At 35.2% G+C, this 22,839-nt stretch overlaps 1 protein-coding gene across 1 annotated transcript in view; it reads left to right on the forward strand.

The window, feature by feature from the left end:
• Positions 1-6,951, forward strand: part of SHPRH (SNF2 histone linker PHD RING helicase) — a 66,074-nt gene extending 59,123 nt beyond the window's left edge. Inside the window, exons 25-30 of the mRNA XM_087718324.1 lie at positions 1,101-1,289; positions 1,734-1,826; positions 2,289-2,375; positions 2,652-2,830; positions 3,849-3,929; positions 5,680-6,951. Of these exons, the coding sequence (XP_087574450.1) occupies positions 1,101-1,289; positions 1,734-1,826; positions 2,289-2,375; positions 2,652-2,830; positions 3,849-3,929; positions 5,680-5,776 (726 nt within the window). The 3' untranslated portion in view covers positions 5,777-6,951. The remainder of the gene's footprint in view (positions 1-1,100; positions 1,290-1,733; positions 1,827-2,288; positions 2,376-2,651; positions 2,831-3,848; positions 3,930-5,679) is intronic.
• Positions 6,952-22,839: the final 15,888 nt, after the last annotated feature.

Here is a 22,839-nt window from a genome sequence, read left to right on the forward strand (position 1 = left end):
GTTGATGTCAACATAAGTAGCTTTTTATAAAACTACATAATTAGCTGTTTGTTTCTTCTAATAATTGCACAATTATACAAGCAAAAGAAACCTTGGCTATAGTTTTTCAAACTTATTATTTATTATTTATTTATTATTAAAATTTATATGCCGCCCAATCCCAAAGGACTCTGGGCGGCTTACAAAAGAAGAAAGAGAGAGAAAAAAAGACAGTTTAAAATCACAAATCCACATGCATTCATTCTAATCGGGGCTGGACCTCAACAATGAGGTCAACAGCCCCAGGCCTGCTGGAACAGCATGCCGGAACTGAATATTGTAGCTAAATTCCAGTTTCTATATTTCTAATATGATAGAAAAAGAAGACTTCTACAGCAAATGCATGAGTTGTATTTAAATAAATTTAATTTAAAGTTTCATGAAATAAATGCAAAATTATATTTTTCCCTGGAAGTTAATTTTTGAGCCTTCATGTCATTCTGACAATGGGTGTCCACCCTGCCTTCCAAATGAAAAACCCTCTCTCAGAAGTTTGATTATTTTTTCTTTGTGGTGTTTAGATGTTTATGTGTATAGTACACATTTCTCTGTTACTCATCCCATCATACTTTTATATGACTGCACTGAACAATAAATGTATTTGCTTATTTAGCTTTTAGTTATTAAACTTATATGCCATGCATCTTGCTATCTGAAGCAACTCTTGGCAGCTTACGTAAAACGTATAGTATTTTACTATAGTAATATAGAGAAAAAAATAGAAATATAAAACAATTATCAATATAAAAACAGATTAAAATTACAAAATATTAAATATAGACTAAATATCATGATTATCATTAAATATCATGGAGAATCAAAGAAATCCAGGTCTTGTATTTCAGTCATTTGCAAGATTTCATTATTTTTAATGTGGTACTTAAATCTGAGTGAAAAAACTATCACTAAGCACCTACCTGTTCAGGCTAGCTGATTAATTTAAAAATCTCATATTTATGCATCTTTTCACTTTTTAAAAAACAATTGAGTAGTCCTTTTTTAGTTTTCTTGTTGGTTTATATGAATAACAAATACATATTTTCTTATTTTTCTCCATCTAGTGGGCAGTGTTGACATGTGGACATTGTTTTTGCAATGAATGCATAGCTATTATTATAGAACAATACAGTGTTGGCACCCGCAGAAGTTCAATCAAGTGTGCCATCTGCAGGCAAACAACTTCACATAAAGAAATCTCCTATGTCTTCACAGCAGAGACCTCAAACCAGGACGATGATATACCTGTGAAGGTAAATTCGATACCAATTATTGATGATTTCATTAAGAAAAATTTACAGTTTATTTATTTGGAAGTTGGTTTTGTGGAATTAGTAGTTTCCATAACAATTTTGTGTCAAAATATATGTTATCCAGAGACAATTCTCTGGCCTTCCAAATGGCAAACCATTTCATAGGATGAAATTTATTTATTTATTGTAATTCATTAAGTTATTCTAGTGCTTAATTTTGGCATCCAAAGTAACTGGACATGTCAATTGGCTGGATCATGTTCATGGGAACAGTTCATAATAACTTGAATCTCAGGTCATATGTTTGGGTGTTTCCTGGTATACATGAATTGATATGCTATAAACAGTATTGTAAAACACATAATACATAATGTTACTTTGCAATTTTGGTATGATCTGTACTGAATAAATGAAAACTATTTTTCATTTTCTTTCTCTTGAAAGGGAAGCCACTCAACTAAAGTGGAAGCTGTGGTCCGAACTCTAAAGAAAATTCAATTCAAAGATCCAGGGGCAAAAGCTCTAGTTTTCTCAACGGTATTTCTAGCATTTAAAATTATAAAAGATCAGTTTGTAAATGTGTTATTCAACAGGGCTCTTAAGTATTAATAAATGAAATGAGAATTGATTGAAGCTAAATCTGATGAGCATTGACAATTGTATATTTGGCCGTACTGCTACTTTATTTTTGAAGAAAGCTCCCATATCTCAGTGGCACAGTGGTTAGAGTGCAGTACTGCAGGCTACTTCTGCTGCCTGCAATTTTCCAGTTCAAATCTCACCAAGTTCATGGTTGACTCAGCCCTCCATCCTTCCGAGGTGGGTAAAATTAGGACCCAAAGTTGTTGGGGACAATATGCCGACTATGTAAACCTCTTAGAGAAAGCTGTAAAGTACTGTAAAGCGGTATATAAGTCTTAAGTACTATTACTATTGCTATCTAGTACAACTATCCATCTTATTTGTAGTATGTAAACAACTTTCTTTTATATTTTGCAGTGGCAAGATGTGCTTGATATTATTGCAAAAGCTTTGCATGATAATAATATGGACTTTGCTCAAATCAATGGAATTCACAAATTTCAGGTATTGATTTCATAATTGTTATATGTTTTCTCCCCCCCCTCCCTTCCAAAACTAATATAATAAGGATAACAGAAATTTGTACTAAAGTACTTCATATTTGAACTGGTGAAATTAATTTAGTTTCTAAAGTAACTATAATACTGTAAATTAAAAGGAAAAAATAAAGATAAATAAGATATTAAGTTGTACTGAAAAGTGGTGAATTTATATTTGTTCTCTCCCCTCATCCAACCTTTTCCTTTGCTAAAATGATACAACAATATTTTTATCTTCCAGGAAAACCTCTCTGCATTTAAATATGATCCCAAGATCAACATACTGCTTTTGCCTCTCCATACTGGTTCTAATGGTCTAAACATAATTGAAGCAACCCAGGTACTGCTGGTTGAGCCCATATTGAATCCAGCACATGAATTACAGGCCATTGGCAGAGTGCATCGTATTGGGCAAACAAAGTATGTTCTAAAATCTGATTTTAGATTTCATAATGGATATTATGCAATTATTTTGCTTTGTATCAGTTGCAACTTCTGGATTCCATCTTTCTTACCCTAAGTAGTTTAACATTAACATGAATGTATGGAGAATATCTAAGGTATTAAAGCCGTTTTAATATTAAGGCACCAAAGTAAAAAGCAGGAGACTGTGAGTTCAAGTTCTGTCTTAGTCATGAAAGCCAGTTGGGCAACTTTGAGCCAGCCACCCTCTTGCAATCCAACCCACCTCACAGGCTTGTTTTGGTGGGGAAAATAGGAGGAGGAAGGTATGTTGAACATGTTTGCCTCCTTGAGTTATTTGTAAAAATAATAAAAGCAGGATAAAAATAAATGAATAAAAATTAACAAAATTACCAGTCTATAGATCTTTCAAATATAGTTATTTTTATCTTCCAACATTCACACAGTAACCATGCTTTCTGGTGAATTCTGGAAATTAATCTCTACACGCTTGGAAGACATCTAAGCTATGGAAGTGTGATTTAGAATATCATCTTATCTTAAATAAATATAGTTTGCACTTGTTTGTGCTTATGGGTATTTCTCCTTCATGAAATGTCAAGGAAAACGATATCTTTGATTGACCTAGAAAAAATACTGTTCTTTTCCAGTTGGCAGGTACTGTAACTACAATTAGCTATGTCTTTGGATTGTTAATTTAATTAATGGAACAAAATACATTGAAAATAGGTCTGGTGCTTTTTTAAAAAACAGCCCTTCCCTTTAATATAATGACTATTTCCTGTATATCATTTTTTAAAAAAATATAAATATAATTGAAACTAGTTAATTTGATTTTTTAAAAATATCAACTGATTCTAATCTGTTCTTAAAATATGACTATTAAAACCATTAATTAAAAGGGTTAAGATTGTAAACTCCCTTCTAGTAAATAAAGCCTTTGGAGCTCAGCAAAATTTACTTCTGAGAAATATTATATAATAATTTTTGTTAATATTTTGTTTTCAAAATGCAGACCTACCATTGTTCATAGATTCTTGATTAAAGCAACAATAGAAGAACGTATGCAGACAATGATGAAAACTGTAGAAAGGAGGTAGGTAAAAGTTGATAACCAAATTGTTATTCAAATGTGTAAGTGAGCTACCCAATATGTAAAATCATGTAACTGCAACTCTGTAAACACACACACACACACACACACACACACACACACACACACATATTCCATGGAATTAAACAGGAATGGAGATGTAGAATTATATCAGGAATTAGAATTATGATGAAATAAGAGAGGCATTGTCCAGGAACTCTCAATTGCAGGCATTTTCAAATTTTGAATATTCTTATTGCAAAAAAAATCTGAAGCATAATGAAAGCTTTATTCAGTGAAAATGTCTCAGATTAATATAGCAAATAAGAACTGGACTTTGCTATAACCTATGATTGTGAAAGTCCATAGAAATTACCTTTGTAATTTTGAACTCTCAAGCTACTACAACTGAATCAATTCCTGAAATTGATCTTGGAGGCTAACTTTCCAAACCAAAATAATTTACCTCTTAAATCAGTTATCCCATTTTTATTAGCCAAATTCCCAAGAATCACAGAAGGTTCTATGCATAGGAAGTCTATATAAATCATTACAGGTTCATTGGTTATTTATTTATGGTGATTAATTATTAGGATATCTTTTTGAACCCTCACAAATACACTCTATTGCCAAAAGTATTCGCTCACACATCCAAATAATCAAAATCAGCTGTTCCAATCACTTCCATGGCCACAGGTGTATAAAATCAAGTACCTAGGCATGCAGACTGTTTTTACAAACATTTGTGAAAGAATGGATCGCTCTCAGGAGCTCAGTTAATTCCAGCGTGGAACTGTGTGATAGGATGCCATCTGTGCAACAAACCCAGTCGTGAAATTTCCTCACTCCTAAATATTCCACAGTCAACTGTCAGATGTATTATAAGAACATGGAAGTGTTTGGGAACGACAGCAACTCAGCCACAAAGTGGTAGGCCATGTAAACTCGTCCAACATCAGCGTGTGACCTCATGAATGCGCTTCTGGAAGAATGGTCAAAAATTCCCATAAACACACTCCTAAACCTTGTGGACAGCCTTCCCAGAAGACTTGAAGCTGTTATAGCTGCAAAGGGTGGACCGACGTGATATTGAACCCTATGGATTAGGAATGGGATGTCACTTACAGTAAGTTCATATGTGAGTAAAGGCAAGTGAGTGAATACTTTTGGCAATATAGTGTATATTTTTCTGCTTTTAAAATACTAAGGAATGATACTTGGTTATTGTATGGCTTATGTAACATGGTATAATCAAATCTCAATGTCTATGGAGATTCTCAGTCATCCAAATCATGGTTGTCCCAAAGGTTTTTGTTTTTCTTCTTTTTTTTGAAGATGTTTTGCTTCTCATCCAACAAGATTCTTCAGCTCTGACTGGATGGTGAGGAATGGAAGGAATATAAATCCTTCCATTCCCCACCATCCGGTCAGAGCTGAAGAAGCTTCTTGGATGAGACGTGAAACATCTTCAAAGAAAAACAAGAAAGTCCAGTTATCTCTTGAAAAAGCACAGTTGGGAGAATCAAATATCAACTTTTTATTTTATAATTTTACTTAAAAATTAGATAAAATGGGATTGGAAAACAGTTTACCATTTCAAACCTAAATAACATCGTAAGTGCTGTTTTTGATAACCTGCCTTTTCCTCTGATCATTATAAAATAAACCTCTAGTGCAGAGCTATATAAGTGTACTGTCTGTTTCTCAATCTTCTTGATTTGTTCTCTTCCTTTTTCTTGTTTTGTTTCCAAAGTCATTCCAATTCTTCTCTGAAACAGTCGGAGGCCTCTGTGTTAACTGTAGCTGATTTGGCAGATCTTTTCTCAGAAGAAACTGAAGAACTCGAATGAAATAATCTATTTCAAACTTACCGAGGTTGGAAGGGGTCCATGACTTATCTAAGAGACAAGATAATATGAGCTAACTGTCAGAAATTCCGGTAGCTGTCACAAACTACTCATTCATTTTAGGATGAAAATATGAGTAAACAATTTAAGTTCTGTGATCGTGAATTTCTTCAACATATTATTTTGGTGAATCAGAATGCACTTTATTTAGAAATTAATAAACTATGACTTTGTACTTCCAAGGAACCTAAGAACCGTAATCCATCTTGATTTGTGAAAAAAAAAGTTAATTCCATGTAGTTTGTTACATCAGAAAATATATTTCAAAGCAGTGGGAGCAAATAAATGGCATCATTGCTTAGATGCTTATGAGTTTTACTTAGAATTTCTGATCTAAGAGAGTTAAATAAGAGGCATGTATTGTTTGTTTCATCAACATGTTTGATTAAACATTGAAGAAATAATTCTTATGGTAAGGATATTGTCTTCATTTTATTTTTTACAGTTAATTATTAAAATAAGTTTCAAAATAAGCTGTTACCTTTTTGAAGGAACTTCTAGTGGTGCTCCCATGATATCATGCAAGTAACAGAGTATCATGCAAGTAACAGTATCATTTATCCTTAATCTGCTAATCTTTAGATACCATTTTAATTTTTATAATACAATAATATTTATGCTATGATATTCCAATTTAGTTTTTTCTTGTTCATAAGTTTGCTGTTAATGTGCTCTTTGTAAATTAATGTCTTTTGTATGATCTTTGTCTTAAAATGATAGCTAGACATATCTGTTTAGATATGTTCACATTTTTAAAGATTCTTACATTTGTATTGTTTTGTTTAAAATTTGAGAATTTGTATTCTGTTAAAAATGACAATGCTTCCTCTTGCATTCACTTTGATACGATTGTAAGCAAAGAATGACAAACTTGCAAATTACTAGTTTTATTGTGTTGCTCATTCAGTTTTACTAGCAAATTTTACTATTAGCCATTAATAGTAGACATAAAAAGATAAATGTATCCAAACAGTGAAGAATTTAATGATAATAAAACTAAACTCATTGAATTTTCATATGAATGTTTTAGAAAGTATCTGTGTAGAATACTCTTACAAAATTGACAATTATAGATAAAGACAAGGATGCAGATTGAAAGTAAAATTTGAAAGCTGAAAGTTTCATTGTGGATATTTTATGTTGCCAAGATTCGTTCCTAAGCATTGCCCTCAACCATGTTTGTATTTATTATGTATTACTAACTTGGAGGCCTCTTTCCAGGCAGAAAAAAATAATAAATATTTTTAAGTAAAAGAAATATTACGCACATATGCTGGTACATATGGGATATCAAGTTCAGTCCCATTTTTTTACAAGTTTATCTATTCAGGCCCAGTGTGTTAGTGGTTACATCCATTTGTTCAGTGACCATTTCAAGTTATAACAGTGCTGAAAAAAATGGGCTTACAACTAATCCTTGGAGTTCCAGTCATTGCTGTGCCCCTGCAGTCATGTGATCATTGTCCAAGTGCTTGGTAATCTACCTATATTTACAACTGTTGCTGCCCTGCCTAGCATATCTTCATTTTTTATCTGGCTACCCTCCATTGGGCTTGCCAGTGCCAGCTAGCCTCAAGCCCTACAAAGAATGGGCTTTATCAGCCATGTGCAAGGCCTCGCTGCCACCTCTCCCTCTGGCCACCTTGGAATTCCCTAACCTGCCAGGCATCCTGGTCACGCTTGCGGGAGGCACCGTGGAAATGTCCCAGCCTCACTAAGCAGCAGGAAGATTGCCCCAACTGGCATTGGTACATGCTGTGGTACAGAAGACTTGGGTTCTATGGACCCTTCCCTTCCAGCAGGATGGCAACATTTGCCTATACTCCCTAAAGTCTGCCCTCCTGTAGCTTTCACCTGTAGACTGTTTCCCTGGGTCTCCCACCTCTCTCCATGTTGCAGCCATATGAACTCAATTAATGTCCTGCATGATTCTGGTGTTAACAATTGCAACCAGGCCTTCCATGATTACCATTGCTAAGTGATGCAGTCACATAATATTCTGCTTTACTACTTCATTGCTTAGTAACAGAAATTCTAGTCCCAATTGCCATCATAACCCAATGACAATCTGTATTGACCTAGACATGACAGCAAAAGGTTGTTGCATCTTTATACCATTAGGATTCTTTGAATGGGGAAGGCTGGTCCCTCCCTCCTTTATGCAGAAAATGGACAGTGTGATGTATAGACATTGAGAACAGCCAAATCGGAGGTGGTATTCAGCAAGTTCTGATCAGTTTTGAAGAACTAGTAGCGGAAATTTTGAGTAGTTCGGAGAACCGGTAAATACCACCTCTGACTTGCCCCGCCCCATCTATTCTCTGCCTCCCGAGTCCCAGCTGATCTGGAAGAAATGGGGATTTTTCAGTAACCTTCCCCTGGAGCAGGGAGGGAATGGAGATTTTACAGTATCCTTCCCTTGCCATGCGCACCAGGCCATGCCATGCCACGCGCATAGAACTGGTAGTAAACATTTTTGAATCCTGCCACTGAGCAAATACATTTAAAAAATAATAGAGCAAATATAACTTATTTGCATTTTTAGATTTGTAACCTTGAACACCATTTGATTAAGCTGCCTTTGCAAAATTTGATTTGCCTGAAATATTTACTCTTGCACATAGTGAGCAGTTCCTGTCTTTTAAAGTGGGAATAAGTGATTTAGCTATTGGACTTGACAGGAAGACAAAAAATAGATGGCAAATCTGAGTTATCCCACGATGCCAATAATTGAATCTTCCTATTTTTGGAAACATATTCTGGGACTTGTTGGGAACTGCCCTTGATTTAGGGCTGGATTAGAGATTCCCTGGGACTTAGTGGCTTGGCAGTGTGTCCTGGGTTGCTAGAGCTACAGTTTGTTTTTGGATGGTATGTAAACACAATTTTAGTACAACTAACTTTTCAGCTGCTTACTTTTAATTATTGTAAAGTTTTTAAATTACCAGTTTAATTTTTTAAAGGAAACGTTTTAACATCTAGAAGAGGTAATGTTCCAAAACCTGGAAATAACATAAGCTTTCTCCATCAAACAAGCAATATTTATGTGTTTCTCATTTATCTTAACTACAAGCTAGCTAGGTCAGTTGTGACAAATGTTTCTACCATTTCAGGCAATCTGAAGACTTGGCTAGCAAAGTATCCCTTCTCAGTAGAACCAGCCTTTTCTTCCTTTTTTGGTTGCCTGGAACATAAAAGCTGTTTACAAGAATTGTCATGTACTATTAACAGAAGCTAAAGAAGTACCACACTAGAGTGAGGGGGCAGGGATGGGTGAGACAAGGATATAACTTTTTCCCCCTCACTTGCTCAATTTGAGAAAAAGAGCAGATGATCACACTCCATAAACTGGCTGTTATGAAAACTGCATTTTAGAATTAAAATTGTAAAAAGACTGAAATACTTTTGAGAAAAGTATTTAGCACAGATACACACACACACACACACACACACACACACACACACACACACACACAAAATCAAAGAATTTCTGTCCTGCGTTTCTACTGTGCTTCAGTCCAGCAGACAATGCCAGCTGCCTGTTCATCTTGGTTTTATGGAAAATGCCGACAGACAAGGCCAGTATAAAGTACTACAGAAATTCAACAGGTCTTGTGTTGTTTAAACAATTAAATATAATTGTTATTTGTTCAAATTAAATTCTATCTTATTAAGATCATTTCAAGAGATAGAGAAGTTTGGTAATATATTTTTCTTTATATTTTCGTTTGGTACACTCAATTCATTCAAACACCTTAAATGTGTTGGAAGTTGGGATATCAGCAGAAGTAGAAATAGGGATTCATTTACTTATAGATTCTGTAAGAAGGAATTTTGAAAAATCTCTTCCTCCCACCGCCTCTCTCGCACTCCCGCCCTCTCTTTCCTTGTGCTTAGTATTCTAGAAAGAACACTTCTTGCCACAAATACATTCTAGAATTCTTCATTTTAGCATTAGTCTAGTTTTATTTTGTTTTACACACACATACCATCCCCCACACAAAACCAACCAGATAGTCAAAATCTTATATTGCAGCTTTTTTTCTCCCAAAAAGACTGGGCTACACTTTCCTGCACCAATATTTTTACCTTGCAATTAGATCATCCTCATTCGTCCAGCCTCTTATGTTCTATCTCAGACCTTTTAAAATGCCTACCATGTCTGCTTAGAGAATTCTAATTTTATTAAGGCATGCTTTTTATGAAGACTGTTCTTTAGCAAGACTGCTTATAACCTTCAATCTGCATTCAAAATCAGGTTGCTAATTAGTGCAGAAAGCAGTTCAATTTTCAATTGTACCATCATCTGAATAATAGCTCCATTTTTTTCTATGATTTTTTTTAAAAAATGGCAGAATTACTGAGATTTTTAAAAACAATCTTTTATTGATGTTTATTTTATTTTCCTATGTCTCCCTCCTGGTCATCAGTGCATTCTTCTTTTATAATTCAATGGCAAAATCTCATCTTCCACAAGATAGAAATGTGATAGTTCAGATTAGCTATTTCTTTTGATAATTTTGTGTGTCTGTGTGTGTGTGTTCCATTGGAAGTGGTAACATCTTTTTTTTAAAGACATGTAAAAGGCTAATGATGCTGCAGATAATATAAATTACACTTTCAAGCTAATGGCTCAGTGACATTCAAGAGAATTTAGTATGTAAGAAGTTAACTGATCCAGATTCCATGAAGCTACCAGTAAAGGCAAAAATTAGTCAAAGTACATTAACATTATTTCAGCCTGATAAATCTACTCCTTTTGAAATAAGAACCAGTTTGGTCTAGGGTTTAAGGCATCAGGCTACAAACTGGGTGGGTCTGATTTTTAGTCCAGCCATAGGATTGAAAGCTGGCTGGCTGGCTTTGGGCCAGTCACATACTCTGCCTCACAGAGTTGTTCTTGTGAAGAAAATAGGAGGAGGAAGGAGTTTAGATATGTTTGCCGCCTTGAGTTAATTATAAATATACTAATGATGGGATAAAAATAAATAAAAATGTTCTGAATTTGACTTTACGTTCATCTTGTGAGTGGTCATAATTAGTCTTCCTTGTTTGTATGTATTATGGGATTGGGTGGGGAATAGATTGAGATCCACTTCCTTTAATAATGTTAGGCAAATGTAGTATTTGGGAAAGCTTGAGTTATTATGCAACCATGAAAAAAATAGAGGCTATTTTAGGCAAATGATGCTACAATCGTTTTTTCAAACATAACAACTTTAAGGTTTATGAGCCTCAATATTGACCAAAGGGTTCTGGGAATTGAAGTCCACACATCTTAAAACTTGTCAAGTTTAGGTGGGCAACCTAGAGTTATAATGCCACATAATGCCAAAGGCCTAGCATTCCTTGGGCCAACAATTCAGATCCCTGGCAATTATATATTTTCTTTTCTTAGTCTTTTGTTGCTTGTGAAGTAAAAAGCAAAAGGGTGTAAAAGAGAAGACGGAGAAGACATTTATTTTGTTCTGCCCTTCTAATTTATAATAATGGATCATTAAGAATGCCTGCCCTCATTTTAGTATGTCTGATCTTGAAAAAGTCACATTTCAGCACCCACAAATACATTGATTACATTGCACAATGATAAATAGGCTGTTAACTGCTTTATTGATGTTCATTTTTAAAGCATATTTTTCTTTGAGGTGCTCTGATCTACATCTTATTGATCCAGAATTTCATGGCTCAAAAGTAAGAGACCTCCATGTGTTCTGCATTAACATCAACTTCACAGATTGTGGAACAAGAATGGTAACATCTATATAACACTACTGCAGTTTTTGAATTGTTTATAAACTTGCTCTCTATGCCTCATTGTTTTCCAAACTGCTATGAAAATCTTCATAGTCCTATAAGCATTTAATTATACATGAAGTTAATGAGTAATTGTTTTGTCACTTAATTTTGAAAAAGGTGAAATCTGGTCTTTTCGAAGTATTTTTAGAACAGCAACAATATCAAAAGAGTTAAAACTTCTAAGAACATATGGATAACTTTTATGAGGTGTGCAGTTTACCTTGCTGTCTGTTCAATACAAATGGAACATAAAGCATCATCTACATGGGTGAAACTAAGATGTTTAAAGAAACAGTGCAGTTTTTGTAGAGTTGGGAATTTTAACATTTTAACTGTGTGTGACCCCTATTTTGGGGCCTATAGATTTTTGTGCATTTCTTACATCAAAATACAATTGGTTACTGTACTGGAAAAAATTGATGGAAAGTACAGATGGGCTTAGGTTATTTACATTTAGGGAGCAAAACTCATTGCTCCATCATTACAGGACAACAGGTATGTGCTATTACTTCTAACCCTACCCATGAAAAAGTGAAATATAAGATTATTTCTGTGCTTGTGTAGTCTCTCCCTTGTAAATCACCAGATACCCATCATACACCAGGAATTGCAGAGGAATTGATCACCCATTTTCCCCCACAGCTGCCCTGGAAATATAACAAACCTTATGTGAAATTGGATACTACCCCTGCGGTATAGCTATCATAGAAATCAGTCCATGTTCTTCTGTATTGCCAGTCCTACAGGAATATTTACCACTAGTTATTACCCCTTTTATTTAAATTTCCAAGGCAGTCTGTTAACTGTGATTTTCTGTTAAATAATCCAGAGAAATTTCTTTAAAAGTAGCAAAATTATATACTAATATTCCTCATTAAGGAATAGTTTTCGTTCATTTTACTGATTGTACTTTTATTGGTCAATGACTGAACTAAAGTTCTGTGTCCTTCTCCCTTCCCATAAAGATCTGGTGTGATCAACCTAGAAACAATATGTCATAACAATTTTATGCTATTCAGAGTTGCTTCAAATAATTTTGATAATCATATTTTACTAGTACAAATGCACACTATTTCCACTTAAATTTTGAAAACTTTATGGAGACAATTCTCTAGCAGTTAAGATCATTTGTTTGACTTGGGGTGCAGAGTTCTACAGCAATAGCAATGAATGCTTTAAAAATCACATTCAACATTTATCTGTGTCTTGCGATTTTCAGCTTTAGTTGCAATTTGGTTTGAAACCTCTTGATCTACTCCAATAAAAGATCCCATTGGTGACGTTCATTATTTTTTCATTCAAGAGAGGCTGGCGGCTTAGCATAAAGTGAAATGTACAACTGCGATTTTCAATGCTAAGTCAACAACTTCTCGTTAGTTAATAAAAGAATATTGAATGTTTCATCAAACACCGCGAGCGAACATAACGCCGCATAGGAGAGGCGGCGCAATTACCAACTTTGGAATAACCCCGTCCTGCTCCCTGGGGAACTGGGCTGCGTGCGCGTTAAGACAGTTGCGTCTTACGTCATTAATGTGACTGACCGCGACGTCTTTAGAGGCCCCACCCCTGTCACCGACGCCGCCGTCGGGACCGAGGGGCGGAGCGGAGGAACGGCACCCGGAACGAGGCCTTTTCTGCCCCGCCCCTCACCGGAACGAGTCCAAGAACGTCTCGGCGACGGGTAGCGTACCGTTTTGGGGCTCGTTCACACGTAGGAGGTGGAAGACCGGCTGGGCGGTGAGTCCTGGTGCTCGAGAAGCGGAGGGTCCGGGGTTTAGCCGGCGGCTGCTGCTCAGGCTCCTCCTGCTGCTGCTGGGGCCGGACGAGTAATCAGCGAAGAGCGGGGCTGTCGTTCATGCTGTTGCTTGCGGCTGGGGACCTGCCCGGGCGAACGGAGTCCGGGGCCTGGCTAGGGCGGGCGGCCACAGCTTTTTGGAAAACCGGGAGAGATGGGGTTGCCGCCGTTGCTTGGCAGCTGGTGCCTTTATAAGGTGGCCCCGGGGAGCCTGCTTGGCCGGAAGGTGGGGGTGGGGAAGAGGGGCTTTGCTCTGCTTTGGACTTCGCTGCCTTGGCAGGGTCCGGTGGGAAAGGATAGAGGAAAGCGTTATTTGTCCGCTGGGGTGCCTTTCTTTCCTGGGCGCCCGCCCCCTCTTCTCCTTCCACCACCACCACAACCACCCGGGAGACAATGGCGTGGGAGTGGGTGGGTGGGCGAGTAGGCCGTCTCCTTCTTCATCCCGGGCTCTTGATGTATTCGCCTAGCTGTATCGGTCCTTACTAAGGAGAAGGTGCGCAGATTCACACAACGTCGGGCACGCCCAGCTCCGGCTGCTCCAAAAAAGAGCTCTTTTGTTCGCTACTGAGCCCAGGAACCAACAGCTGCGAGTCGCCGCCGTTTCTTTTCTTCTGAGCCCTTCCGACTTTCCTTCAAGGCGCGAGGTAGAAATAATTCCCTCGAAGGTTTCCTTTTAGGGGGATATTCAAAATGAATAAGGAAACGGAGTAAGCGATAGCGCGGCCCTCATCTTCTGTATTAGCCTCTAGACCAGTAGTTCCCAACCTTTTTTGCCGTGCCCCACCAAAGCATCTTTAAAATCCTGATGCCCCCACCTCTGACACAATTCTTACTTTACTCAAAAAGTGAATGCTACTCAGGTGGAGGAAGCCTAAAAGGCCGTTAACTTGGTTTAAACGAGGTTTACTTTGCCCCCATTAAAAATCAAATTGCTCCTCTGTGGGGTGTGGGGCCCACGTTGGGAACCACTGCTCTAGATAGATTATCGGGTTTTCAGTTTTAATTATATAGAAAGTAAAGGATGTATGTTTGTGTTTTTATCTTTATAGTTATAATGTGCACTGCAGACAGCATTTAATTGCTTTGTACCATGTGTAATGACAATAAAGTAAACTAAACTAGATATTGAGGCAAAATAAATTGCCCTATGAGGAAAACTTGTATCTTAAAAAATAGGCACTCTTGTGTTTACCTGTAGAGAAAGGTGTGCTGTACCAGTCCTGATTTGTTTGTAAAGATGGACAGATAGGATAGTTTTTATTTAGGGGAACCCTTCATAGAAGCACTGTAGTCTTGTATGTACAGGAAATTTACAGTATTTTAAAAACCTTTTTTCTCTGCTGAAAGTTAAGTAGGTCTGACAAATCTGAAAGCTGGAGACAACATAGTCAGAACTGCAGCTAGTTTGGACAGCAAATGTTTTTAATTGAAGCCACAAACGGAGCACTAATGTGCTTCTCCTTGTTAAGTAAATCAGGAAGCAGTTCATCCTCGGGCTGGTATCTTAGGGAACAGTATAAAATTTTGAAAAAAAATAACATGTCAAAACCTCTAGCAATGAAAGAATAGAGTGGATTTTATTTAGTGTGCCTAGCTCTGGATTTTTTTTTTAGCGAAAATGGAAGCATAAACTCATTATCAGATATGAATGTGTCATATAATAATGTTTTCACTTTAGCTGAGTCATAATGGTTAACAGTTCTTTGAAAATAAAATTTGGAAGAGTTCTTAATTTAAGTACAGTACTATAGACTAAGGACTATTGTGTAAGCCAAGAAATTCAGAATTAACGTTTCCATTGGGGGAGGGGGAAGGAACCATGTTTTATTTTTAAATAGCTCTGCTGAAATACTGTCTGCTATTTAAGCTCTTCTGTATTTTCTTCCACATTAAAGCATTTTTTTCTGAAAGTTCTTCAGAAATTATAGGATGAAATAAAAACCCCAAATCATATTCAGGTAGAATGTGAGACTTATGTGTGATTTTATGAACGTGTCCACGTAATATTCTGGGAAGTAATACTAAAATTGTTAGAAATTGCCTTTTTCTGAGACACTTTTTTCATTTCCCCATCTGGCATACAGCCTTGGTATTCCTGATCCTGCTGCATTTCCAAGTCCAGAAGTGCTGCCACCTGCTGACATTACATGCAGAAATGCATGATGTTTTTAATACAAAACATGAACAATGCAAACTTATATACATTGAAAAATAGCCCGTGAAATTAGTCTTTGAGATCTGTAGTAATTATTTCTATGTAGGTTTAGGCACAATTGCCTTAATTCTGATTTAAAATATTTTAAATCACAACTATTTTTTTAATCCCAATTTTTCAGATTAATTGCCATTCATATAATACCTAGGAGTTTCCTTTTGAATCTATTATATGATATTTTCTATTAGGTTAGCTAGGACAGTGAAGAGATATATTGACTGCTGGTTAAATAGCTACAGGTAGTCCTTGACTTACGACCACAAGTGAACCCAAAATTTCTGTCAAGTGAGACAGTTGTTAAGTGAGTTTTTCCCCATTTTACAATCTTTCTTGCCACTGCAGCTATAAGTTAGTAACCTGGTTGTTAAGTGAATCACTGCAGCTATAAGTTAGTAACCTGGTTGTTAAGAGAATCTAGTTTCTTCATTGATTGTCAGAAGGTTGCAAAGAGTTATCCCATGTCCTTATGACAGCAATGGTTGCAAATATGATCCAGTTGCCAAGCATCTGAATTTTGATCACATGATCATAGGGATGCTGCAATTGTCATAACTGTAAAAACAGTCATAAGTCCCATTTTTCAGTGCCGTTGTAACTTTGAATGGTCACTAACAAACTGTTTTAAGTCAAGGACTACCTACATTACCACAGTAAAAACATTTTGGTGAGTAGCTAGACATAAAGCATAGAATTGTTTGTTGTACTTTCAGATCATAGTTGATCAGAAGTAATTAATTTAGAAATATATTTCACACCTAATTTGCATTTCTTTTCTGGGAGCTGTTTCACAAGATTTTTAAGTGTTTTTGTTTTATTTAAAATATATTATGGTTCTGATTCAGGGAACATCTGTATATGCTGACAGGTAAATTATTGTGTACAGGAAGTCATGGATAAACAGAGTATTGATAATTCTTTTTATTGAGTTGGAGATATGTGTCTGGAATCTATTGGTCATAAATTAAGTGTAAGTCTCCTCCCCTCAATGGATACAATAAATGGATACAATGTGCAGGGTTTTCTGGGCAGCTTTTCTTGTCTATTCTAGTTTAGAAAACTGCCAGTGTGCAAATGTTGTAATATAGCTTATAGCCACTAATATTTGAGAATATTTAATTTTCTTATTATGAAGCTATATTTTCTGAATTAACATTCAGTATTCAATAATTTCCAGTCTCAATAGGCAGGTGATTTATTTCTGTTTTCAGCTATGGCATTTATATCTTTTGAGTACAGAATAAGCTGTTTGTAGTCACTAAAATGTAACTAATATTTAAATAATTATGCTATATTGTTTGTTTTTCAGATATTCAGGGACTCACATATTAAAGAATTTATATTTTATAGCACTTTATCTAAATTTTCAACATTCATTTTCAGAGAAGTAGTTTAGCCAGCACCTTTATTTAGGCATTTTTTTAAAAAAGTGTCTACATACCATTTCCCCTAAGAGCTTCAAATCAGAAATATTGCTTGGCGGAAGTAAAATATAATATTGATGTAGATGTTTGATGAGAGCTGGTTTGGTCTAGTAGTTAAGGCTCAAGATCAGAAATCTATGAGTTCTAGTCTTACCTTAGGCAAGAAACCCAGCTGGGTGATTTTTGGCCAGTCAATCTCTTTTCAGTCTGTGATATCAGGCTTAGGCAACAAGTCCATTGTTCAGTCCCTGTCACCACCAATGGATTTGGTTGATCCAAAAAAGAAAACCATGAATAGGATATGCAGGAAAAAAAGGAAGAAAATGAAAACAAAAGTCATTTTTTGATATTGAACCCAAATACATGTAGGGTTTTTAAAATGATTTATTATTAGATTATGGAAAATTCTAGTAAAATATACAAATAGACCCTCAATTTAACAGACATGAATTTAGTAGACTTCAAATAAAGTAGGTAATTTTTTGTTTTAGACATCATCCACCAAAGACTACAGGTAGTCCTTAACTTATGCCCACAATTGAGCCTAACATTTCTGTTGCTAAGCAAGACAGTTGTTAAGTGAATTTTGCTCATTTTTATGACTTTTCTTGTCATAGTTGTTATGTGACTCATGCAGTTATTAAGTTAGTAACATGGTTGTTAAGTGAATCTGGCTTCCTCATTGACTTTGCTTGTCAGACGGTTGCAATAGGGGATCACGTAACTATGAGGGTAAGGTGAAAAATAATAATCACATTTTTCAGGGTTCTTTTGATTTTGAACAAAGATCACTAAATTGAATTATTGTAAGTTGAGGACTACATGTATTTTTCATGAAGTAATCCAGATAATTTGTCATTTGGATCAATGTACATAACATTTTGAAATTGTTTTTAAATATTGATGGCTTGTGATACTGTTTGATAAATCATTTATATAAAAATATATCTTTAGTGTCTCTGTGATTCTGTCAAACTAAATTAAATCTATTTGTAATGTGTAGTTGGCAAAGTTTAGACTAAAGTGTAATAGCTTTGTCATCTCATTTCATATATTAGATATATTTCTTAATCATGAAAGCTGTCATAAAGTAGCAATACCAATAGCATTTGTATATTGCTCCATAGCACTTCACAGCATGCTCTGAATGCTTTATAGTGTCAGCATATTTTCCCTAACAATCTGGGTCCTCATTTTACCAACCTTGGAAGTATGGAAGCCTAAGTCAACCTTCAGCAGGTCAGGATTGAACTTTTCCTACCTGTGGACAGAGTCAGCCTGCAATACTGAAATCCTTCAGAGTGACCATTGCCCATGTGATAGGTCATTTTAGGAGAATCTCTAACTGGGTTTAGAAAATGAAACTGAAGTATTTAAAGTGTTAATGTGTGCATCATGAAGTGAAAAGCCGAAACTTGCCAGTAGGTATCCTTGACTTGGTAGAATTTCATACATTTGTCTGGTGAATTGTACTCCTATAGAGAACTCAGCAATTACAATGTTTACCCCACAGAATCTGATGCAAATTTGGAGCCTAAGTGAACTAGTGCCTCACAAGTGAAAGTAGGCTGTTTGCTTCAGTCACCTGTGCTAGAGTTTTTTTCAGATTGCTTCTCTAGTTTTACAAATTTTGGTTTTGATATTTTTCTGTTGAAATTTTGAGGAAAACATAGCAGCTGTTAATGAATAAGTGGCAAATTAGTTATTAAGGTAACTAATTGTGTTATTGTGTTATTTTTTAGGATAACATGACAATCTCTTCTATATCTTAATATCTTTCTTTATACTGTATTGGCTTAATATTTGCTAAACACATCTGATCTAGTGGTACCTTGAAACATATAGTTTCATTATGATATACAACATCAAGAATAAAAATCTTGATCATATTGCTTAATTTAAAAGAAATCCCTAAAATCACAGATCTGGCCTAAATTGAGTATTCTACAAATTTTTTAATTGGATTTTATTCAGTTCTAGTTCTCTATTATAGAATACAAATCATTGGCAAAAGAGATATACCCATACTTCCTATGTATTTCCTAGGTTTGTTAGCTAAATCTGTTCACATAATACTTTATATAGCTTATATAATCATATTCATAGTTTTGATGTAATGTTTTGCTAATGCATTCATGTGAAGACTATATTAATAAATTATGCATTGTTTTTTATGCCTGACTGTGACATGTGAAGTCGGCAGGTTTCCATTCAGACCAGAATCTGAAGCCTTTGATTAAAGTTGGCTTCAGATTCTTTTCAAAATTAATAGCCATTGTTCCTGGGTTCAAATGTACCAAGAAAATATAGCTAATATTGTATCTTCTGGGAAGGAACAAGAGAAGGGAAAGGGCTACAAATTATGGATAAACATCAAACAATTTTTGTCTTAAATCCGGTTTGATAATCAATATGCCAATTAGGTTGAAATTATCATTGAGACAAATGCCCCTAGGCATTTAAATTTAAAAAAAATATCAAGTTTTAGAAATGAGTAGAAGAAAAAGTAAATCAATATATCTTTTTTTCCTTTTATCCACTTGGAGGCTCCTGTTGGTGGCATTGTGAGTTCTGAACTGCTGTTAGGACAAACTGTGGTGCAATGTGAAGTCTGAATTTATCTGGTTAACAGGAAGATAAAAATTCAAAATAAAATAATAAAACATGAAATAATAAAAATACAATAATAAAATGGATAAAAGATTATCAGAAGTAGAATTAAAATTCAACTATCGGGTTTAACTCTATTGCACTAAGTAACTGGTTACCAAAGGGGTAGATTATATTTGGGGTATTTTCTGTTTCAAGTCATTAATATGATCTTTGTTATTCATATAAACATTGGTGATTGGGTTGTTTGTTAAAGTTGGAATTTTACTTGTGCTAGCAGACTTTCCAAACATGCTTTGGCAACTGTAGTCAGCTGATTGTAATATGTACAATAACATCAGGTGGTCTGAACCTTCTAAAAGCAGTGTACATCTCAACAGAACTGTGTGTATTTTTAGGTTTCTTGGTTGGTAACAGGCAAGCACACATACTTCAACATATCTAATGAACTGAACCAACTTGCTGACATTGCCTAATCAGAAATGAGCAGCTGCTTTTCATGATTTGATCATTAATGAGGCACAGTATATCAAAGGCTATTATTCTGTTATTAAGATTGGGTTTTTTCATTGCAGTAAGCGAAACTTGGTTCTTGCAAGCAAGAATGCGGTGACAGTGTAATTAAATATACATTGCTGAATAACAAGCCAGCTCCTTACGCACACATGCTACTCCCTGTAATTTCCCATGTTTATTTTCTAGATTTACCCAACAGATAGAGATAGTTTGTGTCTCAAATCAATAATAATTTATATGCAAAAGTATAGTTGAACTATTAAAAGTTGATATTGTTGGCTGGAAGAAATCACAGAAATATTTACTTTATCTAGCAACCTGTGAACGGAAATATTTCAAAATCATGCTCATGGGTTTGGCTCATGGTTCATTTGAACCATTTTTCAATTTTAAACCCAACTGTGATTTAGTCTATAATTATCCACAAATAGTGAGAGCGCCAAAAGTATTTCCCAAAAAATAAGTCCCTCAAGTGCATTGCTAAAGTTTTAAAAGTTTATTGCAACAGATTACAGAAACAAAATTGTAAAGTGTATATGGTAGAATTCCTCCAATGAAATAAATTACATACATTGGAAAGATTTAAACATTTCAGTATTTTGGGCTTTTCCATCCTGCTTTCCTTGGATATGACAGCTATTTTGGCTAATCTCACTAAGGTTGTTCTTTTGGCAGATTTATTTAAAATATGCTCATTTATTTTATTTATTTATTTATTTATTTGTTAAATTTCTAGGCTGCCCAATCCCAGAGGTTTATGTCAAATACTCTCTCAACAATATCTCTGTAGATGGAAATGTTCTCTCATTAAACACATTGAAAATGAAAGGTTGGATTTATGGGCTTTAGAAACTTGAGATGAAAGCACACTTACTATATTTCATATACAACTTCCAGGAACTGAAGGATGGTATTGTTGCAATTTAATACACTAGTGTTTACAAAACAGCAGCAAAAGATTTATTTCATTTGCAATACTTTTTTCTTGCATTTTTGTTCTTTTGGTTAGTATTTTTTTTAAAAATGCAGATTTAATTGGAAACTAATAAAATAAGAAAAGGTGACTCAATTACAGGAACTCTGGTCAAGTGTTCTCTTACAAAAGTGAAGGGATATTAGTACATCTTGATGATCAATTAAGAGAAAATTCTATACCTGGACTTCATTATCCATGACTTTGTTGTTTGGGATTTCAGATATCTACCATTGATAAAATAAACCAGAACTCATTATCTGTGATAAATGGCTTTGCCTGTCTGCAGTTTTTGGCACTCAGTTCTGAACCTCACCATTATGTACATGTGCAAAAGGGTACATATTTGGCTTCTGTTCTCCCAATTTCCCAGTGATCTACACTGTTTTGACCTTATATGGTCATTCACTTCCTGTACATACTTCTTCCATAATGAAAGTGAGTAAGTGTATAACAGAGACCTTTGCAGAGAGATTGGCAAATGTTCATGCAAGCTTTGCCTTTGAGAGAAAAGGTAAGATTCTGCAGCTGGGAAGTGTCGTAGAGGACAAAATGTTTTAATTTGACCCACTAATAGGCAACAGCATCAAGCTCAATAGGCAGAAGTTGCTTTTCAACTCTGCAAGGACAGGTTCTGAAAACAAGACCTGACAAAGCATAATTATCTGCTACTTTTAAATATAGTCACACCTACCACAGCTAAAGTTCCATCAGGAAGCAATACTGACAGTTCAGAGCGGGAACAAGTGGAGGAGTTCGCCCCTTCTTCCAATTTTGATTCAATAATTTTATAGCCTATCCTTATTTCAATTTTTTCCTTATATTTTTCATGATTTGTTTTGTAATTTTTTGGTCATTTTCCAGGTCTAACTCCCAAGTCTCATAGGCCTGCTGACTCATAAGTGGTTTCATTAACCATGATTGTATGCTGGAATGTAACTATTATGAATAAGAAGGTCTTCTATATTCCAATTATATGATAATTGAATGCTACCTATGGGACACTGTAGTCTTTTGTAGTTCAATGGAATAGCAGAGGACAGTATCTTTGACTCCAAGAACGGGATTAATGCTAAGATTATGAAGAATTAAGTAGTTAAACCATGAAAGGTTGTAAAGTATTAACAAAGCTCTGCATTCTTTGCTAGTATTTGGTGTTCTGATGCCTGTTACTGAACATCCAGTTGACGAGTGTCCTATGAAAGTGTGCAACATCTCATCAACATTAGTTACAATGTCATAATCTAACTATAGAATTACTACAAATCTACAAATACCCCTATATCTGAGTATTTTAATAGAATTTGGTTTAGCTTCAGTTGGAGTGAAGTACCATTGTCTAAGAATATATATGAAAAATGCATATTTTTATCGTATTGATTATTTCCCCAGTCTGGTTTTTTTAAAACAAATATGCACCTGTTGCAATAGCCAAGAAAGTAACTTCTTCCTCTGATCTTCATGTAGCATTATAAGCATGTTTACTAATGCATCTGGAAATTTGTTAGAGAAAAATGCTTGAGAAGGGAAGGCTGATTTTGGGGATATAACTGCTTTTCTTTTATCTACTTTCTGCTCTAACTTTCCCTATCACAAAGTGTTCTCTATAGCTGGACATTTGTTACAGGTTCTTGAATATAAGTGTTTACCAAGTGCTGATAAATTTGATAATAATAA

Source organism: Thamnophis sirtalis, unplaced genomic scaffold (genome assembly GCF_051295495.1).
Source record: "Thamnophis sirtalis isolate CommonGarterSnake01/CBP01778 unplaced genomic scaffold, rThaSir2_p1.2 scaffold_6, whole genome shotgun sequence".
Taxonomy (NCBI): Eukaryota; Metazoa; Chordata; class Lepidosauria; order Squamata; family Natricidae; genus Thamnophis; species Thamnophis sirtalis.